General features: G+C 28.6%; 1 protein-coding gene across 4 annotated transcripts; it reads right to left on the minus strand.

The window, feature by feature from the left end:
* Positions 1-7,135: 7,135 nt before the first annotated feature.
* LOC107904185 (ALA-interacting subunit 3) lies at positions 7,136-11,424 on the minus strand. 4 transcript variants are annotated; one of them, XM_016830468.2, is made up of 9 exons: positions 11,152-11,424; positions 10,801-10,908; positions 10,343-10,401; positions 10,165-10,239; positions 9,944-10,057; positions 9,546-9,616; positions 8,653-8,950; positions 8,068-8,357; positions 7,136-7,454 (listed from the first exon to the last, which is right to left on the minus strand). In XM_016830468.2, exons 2-9 carry the CDS (start codon positions 10,886-10,888, stop codon positions 7,400-7,402), a joined length of 1,050 nt encoding a protein of 349 aa, XP_016685957.1. In that variant the 5' UTR covers positions 10,889-10,908; positions 11,152-11,424; the 3' UTR covers positions 7,136-7,399. The 4 variants fall into 4 exon arrangements, with proteins under 4 accessions (XP_016685957.1, XP_016685958.1, XP_040950583.1 ...); XM_016830469.2 differs by having other exon boundaries at positions 10,801-10,903; positions 11,152-11,344; XM_041094649.1 differs by having other exon boundaries at positions 11,094-11,247.
* Between the last annotated feature and the right edge of the window lie 5,423 nt (positions 11,425-16,847).

The following is a 16,847-nucleotide window of genomic DNA, read 5'->3' on the forward strand; positions in this document are numbered from 1 at the left end:
TGCTTTTTAAATAGAAATATTATATATTTGTAAACAGCCCATGATTTATAGAGAGAGAGAGGTTTGTGTCAATCTTCTGACTCTTTGAATATGATCGAAGATCCTCTTTGGCTTTACTTGTTTCTAAGTGTTTTTCTACTTCTAAAAGACTCGCCAATGAAAGCAAGGCGAATTTCCAATTGGTTTACCTGCACCTTATTTCTGATGTTGTAGGAAAGAGGACTTTGTCTCTTTGACCTTTTATGACTCAAAATTATCACTGAAAACATATTGTACTTTGACCTTTTGTGACTCAAAATTATCACTGAAAACATATTGCATTAGAGGTGTTTGTTGTTTTGCCCAAATGATGATGAGTTTTTTTAAGGGTTAATGCACACTTTAGTCCCTGAATACTTGGCACCTAAGCATTTGGATCTAACCGGTACCTAAATTTGAATTCCATTAATCAGGTGGGTATCTTTTTTAGGTACTTGAATAACATCGTTAATATTATTGTATTTTTTGGATAATTATTTAATACATTGCGATTGTTTTTATTTCATAAGTGGGGTTAAAAAATCATCATGTCTTTAATATATTTTTTAATAAATAAATAAATAAATTATATATATTTTTTAGTCTCGCTTGTAAAATTTAAAAAAAATGTTGGTCTATAAAGATAAAAAATGAACTTATAAGAAACTAACGAAAGCTTCAATGTGTGTATCAATGTCACATTCTTTAAGGTTCTATTTGCCCTTACCTATATTTGGTGTACAAAAGAGTTACTAGCAAATGAACCTCGAGGATAAAATTAAACCTAATGACCGTCTACATTCTGCACTGACGAAAATAGTCTACTAAGAATTGCGCGAAGCATAACAAGAATATTAATTTTTATAAAGAAATTCTAAAATAATTCTCTATATAACAATCTAAAAACAATAGAATATGAATAATCAAAAGAAACAAAAGCTTTTATATTTTGGGTGTGTCCAACAAATAAAACTCCTATTTATAGGAGTTCTCATATTTCTTCATAGAGACATGACTATCCAAATGGTTAGTCACATGTTTTAGCAATAAGCATAATTATTCAATAGATATCTACTTGAATAATTATGACCATTTGTTATTAATTAAGTGACATAAATTTTGATAACATGAGACATAACTCATCACTATGAATAATGATAACTCCCGGTTAATAACCAAGTGACATAATTTTTGGGTCACTTCTAATTTTTCAATTATAACTATTGGAACATTTTAACATTATAAATATTTTGAAAATGTTCCAACAATCTCCCCTCGTTTTTAAATTATTCTAAATTTTGATAATCTTGAAAATCGATTGCATAAATAAATGTGTCTTACGATTGAACATTCACTTAGTGAAAACATGTTAAAAGTTAATCGAAATTGCATGGTCGACTATGCTTTAAACCATCTATTTCATTTGATTAACTGAACACATCTCACACAATGATTTGAACATCAGTGAATGTACAACATCCAGGGACACATTTATGGTCATGTGTTTGTAACTTCTTTTCACGAGTGTTGTTAAAGCCAAGCCCTTGAGCTCCTAGAATCGGCCACACCTCGACTCACTCACATAGATAGATCTCATCGAGAATGTTCCAGTAATTATAACACTCTAATATATTTATGTTATGAGTCTATTAATAGTGTAATACTCATCATTCCCCTTATAAGTTACATAATGATGATATACTTTATCTCATTGAACTTAAGCCTTAACGTTATACTAAGCTAGTTATGTTAATTTTATGTATCACATGGTGAAACTTTATATTTATTTGTCTTGAAAGTTTATAAGACCAACATCCATATCATGTTCATTATCCATTCTTTTGCAAAAGAATGCTATTAAGAATATCCATTGAATGATTATCAATTCACAATGATCACTTTATTGTTATTATCATGTCTTTTTCACCAAGTAAGTTATTACAAAGAGGCCTCAAATCTCTTGATGGAACAAGATAACATATTTGCTATTTTTGTAGCTTCTTATCATAGTCAATATAACATGGCTTTTTTTAAAAAACCATATACATATAAGGGTGATTCATATATTTTTAGATCCTAATCATATTTGAGGACCACTAGTTGTCCAATCTTTTTACTATGGTCAAAATCATGTCCAATCATATTGCTATTTTCATACTCATGAGATCTTTTGATTTATAGCAAATTTACTATATCTCAAAATTTTAGAGAATCATGAGACAATAGATCATATATAAGTCATATATAAAAACTATGTGCACCATCATAAATATGCACAATATGATCCCAGTTTCAAATATATGATTATCACGTTCACATTCTCACTAGAAGATTCATATCAGAACAGTGATCTTATTATATATATAAGCTAATGCTACTTTAACAAGAAAAATTAACCATGCAAATTGCATCTGACTTATTTCATTTCTTGTCAAAGCCACTTCTAGCCCAAACCTTATACCATAACCTAAATGGTTTTATATATGATTGCACATTTTTTTAGTCTATGGTTATTTTAAATCAACCAAGATAATTCATATTATATGATCATCTATATGATAACCTCCGATTCATGGTATCATTTATCGATTAATACACTTAAATAATGTCTCAAATGCCAGTTACTAATATCATGACCCGAATAAAGCAAATCATTAAATATCTCAAGTTCATGAGAAATAAAGAAAATTTTTGTATTGAAAAAATTTAACTCATAATTTGGATGGAATGGATTAATTATTTCAACTCCTACCAAACATCTATATATAATGTATCAATTAGTACATAAGTACCTTTTTGAAAAATCATAACTTTTCACATTTGGAAGTTTACCAAATAAACATGATTATTAGGATTTCAAATCACTGAACAAGAATATGTTTTCGATTTAAGGCACCAACCGAAACATCATTTCCTTGCATTGCTTAAAATTTTCTTCGACTTCTTTTCTTTCTCTTTTCATGATTGTAAAAATATATACATATCATATATATTATATAATTCTATATCAAACAAAACTATGCATATTAAAAATATCATACATATGATAAACTAGTATTTAATCTCTATCAAATAAATAATCCATGAGACAATCATACTTTTTGTATAATATGATTACTATCAATATAACTTAACTTTTGAAATCCAACACAAGTAAAATAATATATTTGACTTACCTTTCCTCGTGATAAAGATTTCTTCTAAATCAAAATTTGACAAGATTACTAATCCTAATGCAGCCACAATTTTCAATAGTCATCCTCATAGTACCATGCTAGTAGTGGCATATAAATGTGTGGTGAACAAATAAACCTTCTTTAATTTCTCATAAATTGTGAAAATAGAATTTTAAAATTGTTGGCGGGTGGAGATAAAAATGAACTTATAAGAAATTAATCGAAAGCTTCAAGGCATGTAGCCATTCTACTATATTTAAGGTTTTATTTGCCCCCACCTATATTTTGGTGAGCAAGAGAGTTACTGACAAATAAACCTTAATGATACAATGAAGTTCAATGGTTATCGACATTTTGCAAGGACGAAAACAGTCCACTGAGCATTGAGTGGAGCATAGCAAGAGTATCAATTTCTATAATAAACTTCTACAGTAATTCTCTATAGAACAATCTGGAAATATTTAAGATGGAGGAGGATAAAAAGAAACTTTTAATGTTTTTTTTATGTACCATACAAATGAATTTCCACTCCTATTTCAAGGAGTTTTCATGTCTCTTTATAAAGACATAACTATCCAAATATATAGTCATATCTTTTACTCAATAAATATATACTTTTCACTGAAAATATATCAAATAATAGTCTTTTATATTTTACGCTAAAATAATTAAATTTGATTCCTATTACACAAGGATTGTTAGTAGCTTTGAGTAGTGTCTATTGTGCACTTTGTTTGTCTTTGTTATTTTAGTAATGAATAAAATTTTAATGGACATCTTAGTTCTCCCATGATTTTTTTAAGGAAGAATGGTTGGATTCCATAATTAAAACCGAGCCCAAAAAATTGAAGAGACCCAATGCACACGGAAAAACAGAGCCCAAAAACTAAACAGGCCCAAAGCACAAGGAAAAGTCCAAACAAAAATAACAAAATAAAATCAGTCCAAATCTAAAACAGATATTAACACCCGACAAAGCAATAAATAAACCAAAAGAAGACTGCAAAACCCAACCACTTAGGCAGACTTTCCATTTCCCTAAGCATTGATATTTATTTATAGAGAAAATATGTTTTTTGATTTTTCAAGGTGTCTACCGGAACGAATTTAGTATTTAATCTTCCGTATTAATAGCGTTGCTTATTTTAATTTTGTCAATAATTTTGTAATTAGTTAGATGGTTACTCAGTCAGCTTATTCTCCTTTTTTCTAGGCTTGATATACTACTATGCAATAGATTTTCAGCAGCTTACACGGGCTGCAACACTTGTATAAATTGTAACATTTTCACAGCAATACAATCAATCAAGAATTTCACAAATAATTCATTTCTCTACATGTGTGAGAGGAGCTTATATAGAGATGTTTGAAGTGGATCCTTAGAATAATGTCTTACAACGTAGAGTAGCTGTAAAGGCATAGAGAGATTATGATTGAATTAGGCTGAAGCTCAATTTTAAAAAAATTTCATTCATACCATAGTTGGAGCTTGACCCGCCCAAATGATCTACTTAGTTGTTTAAAAATAATAATTTATTTATTTAAATTTAATTATAAAATTATAAATAATAACGTAAAATCATTTTTATTTTTTATAAATAATGAAATAAATCATGCCTGCTCAGGCTGAAAAATCTAGGTCCAAGCTTAGGGTCTGTTTGATTGAGAGTAAAATATTTTCCGTAAAATGATTTTTGGAAAATGTTTTACTTTTCTGTAAAATGATTTACTGGAAAATATTTTCTGGTGTTTGATTGAATCTGTGTAAAATATTTTCTGCTGCTTGGTAGATTTTTTGAAAATATTTTTCGGAAAAGTTGTTTTTACATATATTAATTTATATTAATAAATTTTTATATTTTAAATTATTTTTACATATATTGCAATGATTTATTTATAATAATAATCAATTATTAAGCTACAATATTAATCGTTATAAATTGAAAAAAACTAATATCAAATAAATTATTTGTACTTGTGTTAAAAAAACAAGTATTGAATAATTAAAAAAACAAGTTACTGAAAAATCGATAAACAGAAGCAGTTTTCTACCGGAAATGAAGGAAGGAATGAAGGAGGCGATAAAGAGGAGAGCACGGAAAATGTCTTACGGAAATTGAAAGGGTAAGAAATTTTCCCTAAAATGTAACCCATTTTCCCTTGTTTTGGAGTTCATTTTCCAAATGGAAAATATTTTCCGCCAATCAAACGCTGGAAAAGTTGGAAATGATTTTCTGGAAAATCAATTCCGTCAATCAAACAGACCCTTAGTCTAAAGTGGGGCAGATTGCTTGGAACTTAAACAATTCTATTTTAAGTTCACTACTGAATAACAAACATATTCATGGGACGGGTTACTGTTTAAGCCCAAAATTTAATTTGATATTTAAGAGTGTTGGGATAAAAATATTAAATTTAAAAATAAACTTCAACAAAAAGTTAGACTCATTTAAAATATGAGTTGTATTTGGCATTTAAATATATATTTAGGACTTATTTAAATACAAACTAAAAATTAAATGGTTTGTTTGGGAGCAATAAAATATAGAAACATACTTGAAGAAATTACGAAATTTAAGAGAATTTTTTATAATTATTTTAACCAATTTTGAAATAGTTGGCATTACTTGTTTCAAATTTTGTTCTTTTCTATAAAATGTCTTCAGATTTCATTTTCTTTTTCAAATTTATTTGCATAAAATATCTTCAGATTCCTTTTAACTTATTCTTTGGCAAAATATCTTCAGATATTTGGCGCTGCAAAAGGAGGTGTGAGTTTATTACATCAACTTGACTGCTAACACTTAAAATTGTAATTCCTTGTACTAATGTCACCTACAACTCTCAATATTAAATAGACATAAAGAAAATATTTTACATAAAAGCCTACCCAACAATCTCTTGATCCGGTCACAAAAATAATATCTTATAGACATAAAAGTTTGGATTTGATTCTGAGCAATCTCATTTTCCTCCCCAATTATATTAAAAAAAAGTCTAAATTTGGTGAATTTCCCCAATCCTTTCAAAATTATATATTCGATGTTTCTTATCGTGTCAATATTTGATTATTCACCAAATTGCTTTTGGTCTTTGCTTTGTTAAATAACTGATTTCTTTAAAAGAGTTAATTATATATTTTCAAAATATAATTCTCTTTTTAAATTGGTCATCAAGCTTTAAAAGATTCTAATTACAATTTAAACTATCAAGGTTATATTATTTAGACCATTTTATTGTTAAAATCGTTAAATCTTGTTTGGCATAAATTAAAATGAATTTTTAAAAGAAAATAAAACATTAAAATGGAAGAAAAAGTTAAATGAAAAATTAAAAGAAAAATAAAACGTCGTCGTAAAACAAAAAAAAGAAAAGAAATTTCACCCTTCACTTTTCTTTGTTTTTAGTTTTTAATTTTTTTAAGTAATGGCAACATTTTACTTTTCCTTTTTTTTATTTTTAATGTTTTATTTTAAAATATTTATAGTCGAATTAATTTATTTTAAATTATGTCACATAAAGTAATTTAGTAGTTAAATTAACAATTTAGTAATAGAAAATTATTGATATATGATTTTGAAGGTTTTTAAATGTAATTAAAACACGTTAATGTTTAAGATTAATTTAGAACAGTTTAATAATAGAAAGAACTTATTGATCTTCAATAGTTTGGAAATATAGTGAAGTTTGGGACTGAATTTGAAATTTTCTAGTGCAATTAACTGGTATTGAAGTTTGAGATTAGTGATTTGTGTTACAATGTTGGTGGTTTTTCATGTTATAATTATAATGATTCATACTAAAAGTGAATAAAATTTATGTCGGCACAGCTTCAACGTTTAACCTTGTACCCAAAACATAACATCTTTGTACAAATTTAAGTCACGAGCTTAATCGAGTATTCTTTATTGTCCCTCCATGGGTTAAGAAAAATACAAGGATTTAGTGAATATGCCTTACTTTCCCTTCGCATTTAAAAAATGAACCAAACATGAAACATAATAGTTGCAAGATTGAATATCTTTGTGCCGGGGGGTTGCTGAAATTTTACATAAAAATCTGTCATTGTTCCTAGGGTTTAAAATACACAAATGTATCAGGCAAACACAAACTATATTATATATATATATAGGCCATTTTAATACATCAACCCATCAACCCAACTGTAACCATTGGTGATGAGAGGTTCCAGGTTCTTGAATTGCTTAATGTCCTCCTGGATTTCTGTTCCATGACAAATACGATGGGTCTCCTAGTCGCCTGAAATGATAACACAATACCTCATCAGTTACAACTACCCAATATTATATTATGATACTCGGACTTGGGTGTGAATGCTGGATATGAGTAAATGTCAGAAATGGATACAGTTCACTTGTTTTAAAAAGAACACCCTGGCCTAATTTACATCGCTGACATGTTAGCTTCAAGTTAAAAGGAAAAAAGAGAAGGTAGACTTGAAAATGCTGCTTAAAAGACTGGGGACAAAGCTATGCTAAATTGTAGAGAAAAATATGGCTAAAAAAATTCTACAAGTTTAGGGTTTAGATGCTATGATACCTTGCAAATACCCTAAACATCCTAGCCTCATTTGTATCACTAAGATGTTAGCTTCACCTCCTCAGCTACTAGAAATTATTAACAGATAAAAGCAACCTTCGATAATATTTTGAAGTCTAGATGCCGTTTGACTATGGGCAGTATGAGTGGGTTTGGATGGGCGATTGAGTGCGGTGCGTTTAGCTTACTTTTTGTCTCACGCTACAATATCGCTACAGTATCTAATCTCACCGCCACAGCTGTTTTTACCCAAAACGCAAGTAAACGCACCGCCCATCTAAACTCACCCTATGAAATTGACCAAAGAAATTACCTTGGCTTGACAAGGTAGACAACAGTGAAAGACAAAGCCAAAAAGAAGCACAGCCCGCCAACAGTGAGATAAGCAATGCCAAGGAAGTCATTTTTTCCACCAAGCCAGCTAGTAGTTGAAAGCACTAGTTTTTTCTTGCCATTGAAACTGTAAGTATTGTAGTTATTATCCAATGTCACATGTATTTGATCATTTGGTTGGAGATCCTGTTCAATCTTCCCATACAATTTTCTAAATGTTGGCAGCGCAGCAGTTCGCATCCAAACAATGAGGTCTTCTTGCTCACTTAACTGTTATACAGAAGGAACTGGATAAATTAGGCAGTAGTTCAATGTATGCAGGAAGGAATTCAACAATAAAACAAATACTCCTTCAATGAAAAAAAATTGCAACCACGTGGGTGGTTTTTTTTCATGAAAATTGAGATTTGAGTTCCGGGATTTGACATTTGAAAGTTCATAGTATTTCCTTGGTGCTTATTCCAATTTTTTTTTTCGAATTCTACATCACTAGTTGAAGAAACTAAATAGTTCAGAAAATAAAACAGTAAACTAAATTATGCCAGATTTGAAGATGAAAGCTTACCGGGATAGATAGATTAAGCGTTGCACCACCTTTAAGACTTCCATTCTGAAAATTTTGGGGAAATACATCTTTCCCGAATTTACTGTCCCTATCACTTTTCCAGGAGATGCCCTTCTTGTTCACTGCCAATTGCTGATCGTTGAGGGAGAAACTATAGGTATCATTAAATAAACTCCAAGCTATAAGACCACAGGGAACAATTGGCTGGTCCTTAGACATATCTTCAGGCTTACAAGAACTAACATCATCCCAACTGCTATTTTCTTTCAACTGTGAGTCACTTCGGCTCTTCACATACCTGAGTTATAGAAAGCCATCATCAAACTTGATGAGAAAGAATCATCATAAATAAATGCATTTCCAAAAATGGGAATAGGAAAAAGGAAAAGGAGCAAGAGGTTGACATGGCTCAAAATAAATACAACAAATGCAGGGCTGAAGACAATGGATTGTCATCAAACCAATGGAAAAGCGAAATCAAGCAAACAAGCAAATTTAAAAGCCTAGAAGAAGAGCATGAGAATAGTTCAAAATAATTTTTTTTTTAGTGCACCAAAGGGAACATCTCAAACCAATCAAAGAATCCATCAATGCATAAAGTTTTCAAAGATCTAATTACTACCATTCCTTCATAAATCCTAGATCCCACCATTCCTTAAAAGATGTAATATTTTCAAACTACAGGTAGAGAAAATCTGAAGAATGTGGTTCATTCATTGAATATTTTTTTATTATACATTTTGACAAACTACTTCTGGTCCATTAGTTAAAACATTGCATGATGTCTGCTAATGAAAAAAAGGATATCCTTAACATCATTTTAAAGATCAGCCAGCAAGCAATAGAGCACATAATGGAGAGCAAAACTTATAGTGAAGGTAGAAAAGATATACCTCCGATGATTCTGGTAGAAATTGTCCAGTTGGTAGTAGACATAGATAGGCTTCTTCATTCGCTTCTTAACCTAGTAAAAGCAACAAGAGAATGGTAAGAAGATATATTTATTTTTCATTTGCCTGCAGGATTTAATTCTGATTATTGATATGCTAATATAATGACGCTGAGACCATGGTTGGGACTTGGAAGAGAGTGTCTTATCAGAATTTAATTTCTTTATATATGCCTGATTGCATAAAGGACATAAGCAAAGCAGTCAATTTATTCCCTAAAACCATAGTTAGATAACTACGAGTTACCTCCAGGATTTGATTTCTTTAATATGTGCTTGCGTGTGTATATCATGCATTCATCACTTGATGTTCTGATGAGAGAAGCTGTATAAGAAACTTACTGTCAATGTTCTGTTGCATTGTTTGGTCAAATTACTTTGTATGAATGTGACCTTATCATTTTTGTAGCCGTCCGGTACACATGCAGTTTCATACCGATCAATGATTTCGACGACCTGATAAAGAAAAATGAAAATGAACGCTTAACCAATATAAAAAGGAAGACAACTGAATATTGCAAGATTCTTTTCTCTTTTTTTTCTTTTTTATCTTATAATCATACATCTCGAGAAGCAAACAGAGAGACCACTCCAATAGGAATGAAGACAATGCTAACAAGCATAAAGGCTGATATGACCTGCATAACAAGAAAAGCCATATTTAACAAAAACAGTTTTCCAGAAATGCCATCGAATTGCAACGAAACCATTGTTTATGGACTCGAAATAATAAAAACCCACCCATCGTGGCGTGAGGATTGGCTTGCAAGCTGGAAGCTCTTGCTGAGTGAACTTAGAGTCTGAGATGAAAATCAAACAGATAAAAGAAGGGGTTATTATCACAATCAAGAGCTACTAAAACAAAAGATTTGATAACTTATTCTTCAGTTCTAATATCTAAAATTACAAGCACAAAAGGCAATATCAGGGTCTGATGAACAGTTAGATTTGATTAATAATACCAGTAAATCCAATAAGCCCTAATTATAAATCTAAGGATTTGAAATCTAACTTTGGAACAAATTATAACACAAAACTAACAACAAAAAACACAAAACAGACAAACAATCACGCAGCAAAACTAGAGCAAATACAAGAATTTAGAAAAGAAAAAAAAAAGATGATAAATCGCAGAAAAGCTAAAAACAAGTAGCAAAGTCAAACTACGCAGGCGATAAGAATAAAAGAAAGGAGATTACATTTGGGTCGCTTGGAATTTCTTCTAGGAGCAGCAGAATCAGCGGATCCAACACCTCCAGCGCTAGATGATGGCGTACTGGAACTCATTGGATCAACCTTTTACTTCTCTAAACAAAAAATAATTTATGATCTGAGAGAAAAAAAAAAAACGAACAAAAAAGCAAAAGAAGAATAGATAATTGTAGATGGGGGTTTGGGAGAAGATTGCTAGGCAGTAGCAATTAAAGAGGAAAGAAAATAGAAAAGAAAAATCAAAGTAAAAGAAAAAGAAAAATTCGAAGGAAGTATATACTAATGTTGGGGTTAATTTTGACTTTGAAAAGAGAAAAGAAAAGGAAGTTTCTTCATACGATGGGGGCGGCACCAAATAGTATTGTACGCGTCCTGGTGTCTAACTCCTTCAACTCTTGGGGATCGTCTAGAAGACGTTTGTGTTAACACTTAAACAACTAAAATTATTTGTCGAAACACAGCTTACTTGGTCAAACCTCTGCTTTGCCATTATCGCTCATTACATCAGTTTGAAAAACGTGCTTTGTATCCTGCATATTTTTAAAATGCAGTAATTTTATATTTTTAATAGAATTTTAGGTTTTTTTTTCTTTATAATTTCTTTTCTTCTTATGATTTCCAGAAGAATTAAGATATGATAAACCAAATGGATGTATACATTTAGGGGTTAAGTTAGGTTTTAGACTATAATTAGGATAAGAGTTAATATTAAAATATATTATAATCTTTTTAAAATTGTTAATGAAATAAAAAATACAGTATTGAGTTTTATGTGATGGTCAAGGGTGTTTACCGTCCCAGATATACTTGGGTTTGAATCGTACTAGTCGCATTTATTGTTCGGACTTTACTCTGTTATTATAATCCACCAAAAAAATTTAGTAATAATGTATCAAATATTTACTCATATATTTAAATTAGACTTTTTTATTTAAAAAAATAAAGAAATGGAACAAGTAGGTACACACAGATCAATAAATAAATAAATGCCTGAATTTTCAATGTTAGGCTTAGAGGCTAATTTGGGTGTTTCTGGGGCAATCATCTAGCGGGGAAGTGAGTTCCATGCATTCAACGAGTGCTAGCCTCGGCGACGGTTGAGGGTAAACGGATGATTCTTCGTAAAGAAATTTAGGGAGGGGAACAAGTATGAGTGACTAAATTGATAGCTGGATCGCCGGCTCGTATAGGCAAATCCCCTGCACCACAAGTGTTGATGCCAATTTTATAGGCCCTACATGATGGACTTCTTTTGTATAAAAATGCAAACATAGTAAAATTTGAATCGTGGATCACACCATTGGTTCAGTAATAAATTAGTGTTGATATCAAAGTTATTGACGTGAGTTTCTTTTTCTTCATTTTTAATTATTCACTTGTATACAAAACTTGAAGTTAAGCTGTCACTGCAATTATTAGCCTTGTGACTCTCATTAAGGAGTTTGAGAACCATTGCAAACACATGTTTAGGAAGAGAAACAAGTGTGCAATACTCTTACTCACTTTGGGTATATGCTTTCAAATCCTCACTTAAGGACTCTACTTTTGGTTTCTTTTATTTTGGTTAAATTTTGTTATTATTCTTTATACTTAGTAAAATTTACGGATTTAATCCTTGCACTTTTATTTAATTATTTTCAGTCATTGTGTTTTTCAAATTTTAAAATTTAAGTCATCACTGAACAATATTTTGTTAAATTTATTAAGTAAAGTTTGCTATTTCCAAAATTTGATGCGTCAAACATTTTGTCATATGTGTAATGTTATGTTAACTTATTATTTCTACATATTACTAACTAAAAATCCAGTTAATAAATTAAAGACTATCATTTGCATTAAAATTGAAAAGTACAGGGGCTTGAATGATCTAATTGAAGAAAATGGACTAAATTTACAACGTGTGAATAGTACAAGACTAGTAATTAAAATTAATTGTTACTGTCAAGACTAAAATTTTAAAAATTGAAAAGTGCAAGAGCTAAATTTGATCAAATAAAAATATAAAAATTAAATCCACAACTTTTACAAAATATAAGAAATAAGGGCAGAATTTAAGCTTTCATCTTTTATTTTCTTATATAAATCTATACTAGAATGGAATGTTTAAATCCCTTTTATTATCATATTGTTTTGTTTTTAAGTAATAAATGTTTGTTTGTTTTTAAAGATAAAAAGGGGGTAGGGCTCATGTCTACATCCTTTCTCTTAACCTAAATTAAACTACTTAATTTAAATAGTAAGCTTAAAAGTTTTGTTATCCCAAATCAATATCAAATTCAAAACAAACATAACTATTATGATTTGAAAACTAAACATTTTCCTATCTCCAGTTGTAATTAATCTTTTCCGTGAATTCTTCATCTATCATTGATTTTCTCCCTAAAATATCTCTTAATTTATTTATGTAATTCTTGGTACAGTGGTGAATCCAAGGGTTGAGAGGTCCAGTCTTTCTAAAATGAAAAATTTTCTATTTAAGATTTGTTTATAGTTTATAAAATTTTAAAATTGTAATGGTAGAATTACACTTGATCATTCAAAAATGATAAAATTTTAATTTAATTCTTTAAAAAATATTAAAATAATAAAAATATATTTTTATTATATAATTTAATAGTGATTCCTAAAAAAAAGTTTTGTTCGCCTCTGGCTTGTGCAATCAATTGTTGGTCACCAACAGTTACATTATACAAATAGCAACTTGGAAATAGGAGATTAGGTGAGTTCTTTTTAAGATAAGATGAGATGTTGAATTGCGTAGGCTATATTCAGTTCACTCATTACGATACGAATATACCTAAGGTAGCTTAATACAAGCTAATTTATAATTGGTTAAATTCTTCTATTAGTCTCTGTACTTTATAAATGTTATGGATTTAGTCCATTTACTTTAATTTGATATATTTTAGTTCCTATACTTTTTGAATTGGTCAATTTTAGTCTTTGTACTTTTTGAATTTTGAAGTTTTAAAGTATTGACCCAAACAGTGGATGTTAAATCTGTTTGGTTAAGTTCAATTACTACTTACTAGTCATGTATTGTGCGCACAGTTGTAGATTTAGTCATTATTCTCTAATTACATCATTCTAAGTCCCTATATTTGTCGAATTTTAAAATTATGATATTGATGCAAAAAGACCATTGTTAATCCATTAATTGATTTTTAATGAGTAATATATGAAAATAACAAATTGACATGGCATTACACATATTATAATATGTTTCCCACTTCATATTTAGGAAATAGCAAAACTTAATTGAATGATTTTAACAATTCTCGTTTGGTGAGGACTGGAATTTTAAAACTTAAAAAATATAGGGACTAAAAATGACCAAATTAAAGTATAATGACTAAATCTACATTTTTGGTGAAGTACAAGGACTAATAGAAGAATTTAACCTATTTAATTCAATAGCAATAGAAGTGGGTTGGATGTGATTAATATTTAGTCACGTGTTATTATTAGTTTTCATTTGATTATTACATCAATTTATCCACAATTTCGATCAGTTATTTTAAATTCATAAAATTTTATTTATGCTTACAATCCATCACAAATAATAATAATAATAATAATAATAATAATAATAATACAATTTCCTTAGCACACAAGAACAAAATCTATAATGTAATCATACCGCTTTTCTTTATCCTTTCAACTTTGAATTATTTTTTGTTTCTTAACCCTTTTTAGTTGCTTTAATATCTATTGTGATCCTTGTATCATAATGAAATTCCCTCTTTGGCCACATTGGTCCCTCTACTTTCATTCCATCTATCATGCTAGCCCCTAACTATATTCGTTAAAAAAGTTCCATGCAGAGCTATAAATGAATAGAGTGTTCGATGAACAATTTATGAACAATTCGATTTTTGTTCGTTTATTTTCGTTTATTTTAAGGCATGTATCTTAAACAAATCGAACACAAATAAAGCTTGTTCAGCTCAGTTACGTTCATGAACAAATTCATTTATGTTTGTTTAAACTCATTTAATAAATCATTTAAAGCTCATTTATTATTCGATTATTATATATTAATAAATTGTTATTGTTTGTGTGCTTATTTTATTTATAATATAATTATTAATCCTTGTATTTGATTATTTTTATATCAAAAAATTTAGGCTCAATTTGTTTCACTGAAAATGACTTTCGAAAAATGATTTCTGGAAAATGATTTATTTTTATGAAAAATCTAATATTTTTTGGTATTTGGATGAATCTGTGTAAAATATTTTCTGTTGTTTGGTAGATTTCATATAAACATTTCATAAAAGTTGTTTTCAATGAAACAAACATACACTTGAGATTTTTTTTATTGTTTAATTGAATTTATTTTTATCTATAATTTTATATTTTACATTGTTTTTACATATATTAAAAATATTATGTTAAATTCAGGTTTATTACAATGTTATTTTTTAATTGCATGACTACCAAGTGAGTATTTTTTATTTAAAAATATGACATCAACAAAATTGACAAAAAAATTTAACGATGTCAATAATTGGACTTGATTTTCAAATTTAAAAAGTAAAGGGACTAAATTCTTAAAAATAAAAGTACAATGACTAAATTGCAAATCTATGAAGTGTACATAGACTTATGACTTATTTTAACATTTACACTACAAGACATTTATTATTAATATATTTATAATTGTAATAAATATTTATTATTAAAATATTAATATTGAATATTTTCAATAATACGTGAATAATATTATTTAAAAATATTGTTTTTAAAATTTATTATTAAAATAAAATTGAAATATTAAACAATTTATTATAATAAATTATATTTATTCTATTAACAATTTATTATATGAATAAATATAAACAATTAAATATGTATGTTTAATAATATTGAAAATATAATATTTTAATAATTTTAAATATTTTAAAAATAAAAATAAAATTTATTATCAATATAATAATATTAAGCTTTAATTAAATTAATTTTTATATAAAATAAAATTATTTATAAATGAACTCTTTTCCGGAAAATGACTTACGTTTTTTAAAAGGGTAAGTCATTTTACAAGAAAAATGGCTTATTTTACATTGACTTGTAAGTCATTTACTGCTAACCAAACTATTTTCAGTGAAACAAACACAAAAAAATGCATAAAACATTTTTCGTAAAACTTTTTACATGTAATCAAACGGACCCTAAGATATATGTTTATGTTTTATTTGCATGTTTATTATCCATGAACATTATTTATTCATGAACATGTTCCTTGACGTAATATTTGTGAGCAATGTCATCGGAATCTCATCTAAAGTGGTTGGAATTTGACAAACTATAAAACTAACCCAAATAAAATAGATGGGTTTTAAGAAAAATAGATTAAAACATAAAGATTTCAAAAAATCTAAACCAAAACTCACCTTAATTGCTAAAATTCAAGATTGATTTAAACTTCCTCTTCTTTAGGGTTAGCTTTTCCCAAAATTCCAAAATGGATAAACTATCAACATAGTCACTTTTATTTGTCTCAGGTTACATTTTAGTCACTTATGTTTGAAATGTTATGTTTTAGTCACTTACGTTATCATGTTGTAACATTTTAGTCACTGAGTCGTTAATTACCTTTAATCATGTAACGATAAGCTAACATGGCACGTTAAATCATCATTTCAAATGAAAATTTTAGGTTAAATTCTAATTTTGAGCAATTTAATTTTTTTTCTTTTATGTTCTTTTAACATTCATTTTTTTTCCATTCTTTTATGTTTCTCCCTTTGTTATTTTCCCTTCTTCATTTCTTTTAATGTAGTTTTTCTATGCTTTTTATTTGTTAAAACTAGTCCACAAGCTCGCCTCACTCAAAAAAATTAAATTGTTCAAAAAAAGAGTATAGGGACTATGGCTTGGTCTCATTATCAAATATAGATTCAGGAGTATGATTATCTGTAGGAAGATTCTAGCACCCCTACAATGCCTATTTGAATACACTATGGAACATTTGGTTTGTTGAATCATAGATTACATTCTGCAAACGGATTACGAGAATGTAAGATTGCAA

Source organism: Gossypium hirsutum, chromosome D05 (genome assembly GCF_007990345.1).
Source record: "Gossypium hirsutum isolate 1008001.06 chromosome D05, Gossypium_hirsutum_v2.1, whole genome shotgun sequence".
NCBI lineage: Eukaryota > Viridiplantae > Streptophyta > Magnoliopsida > Malvales > Malvaceae > Gossypium > Gossypium hirsutum.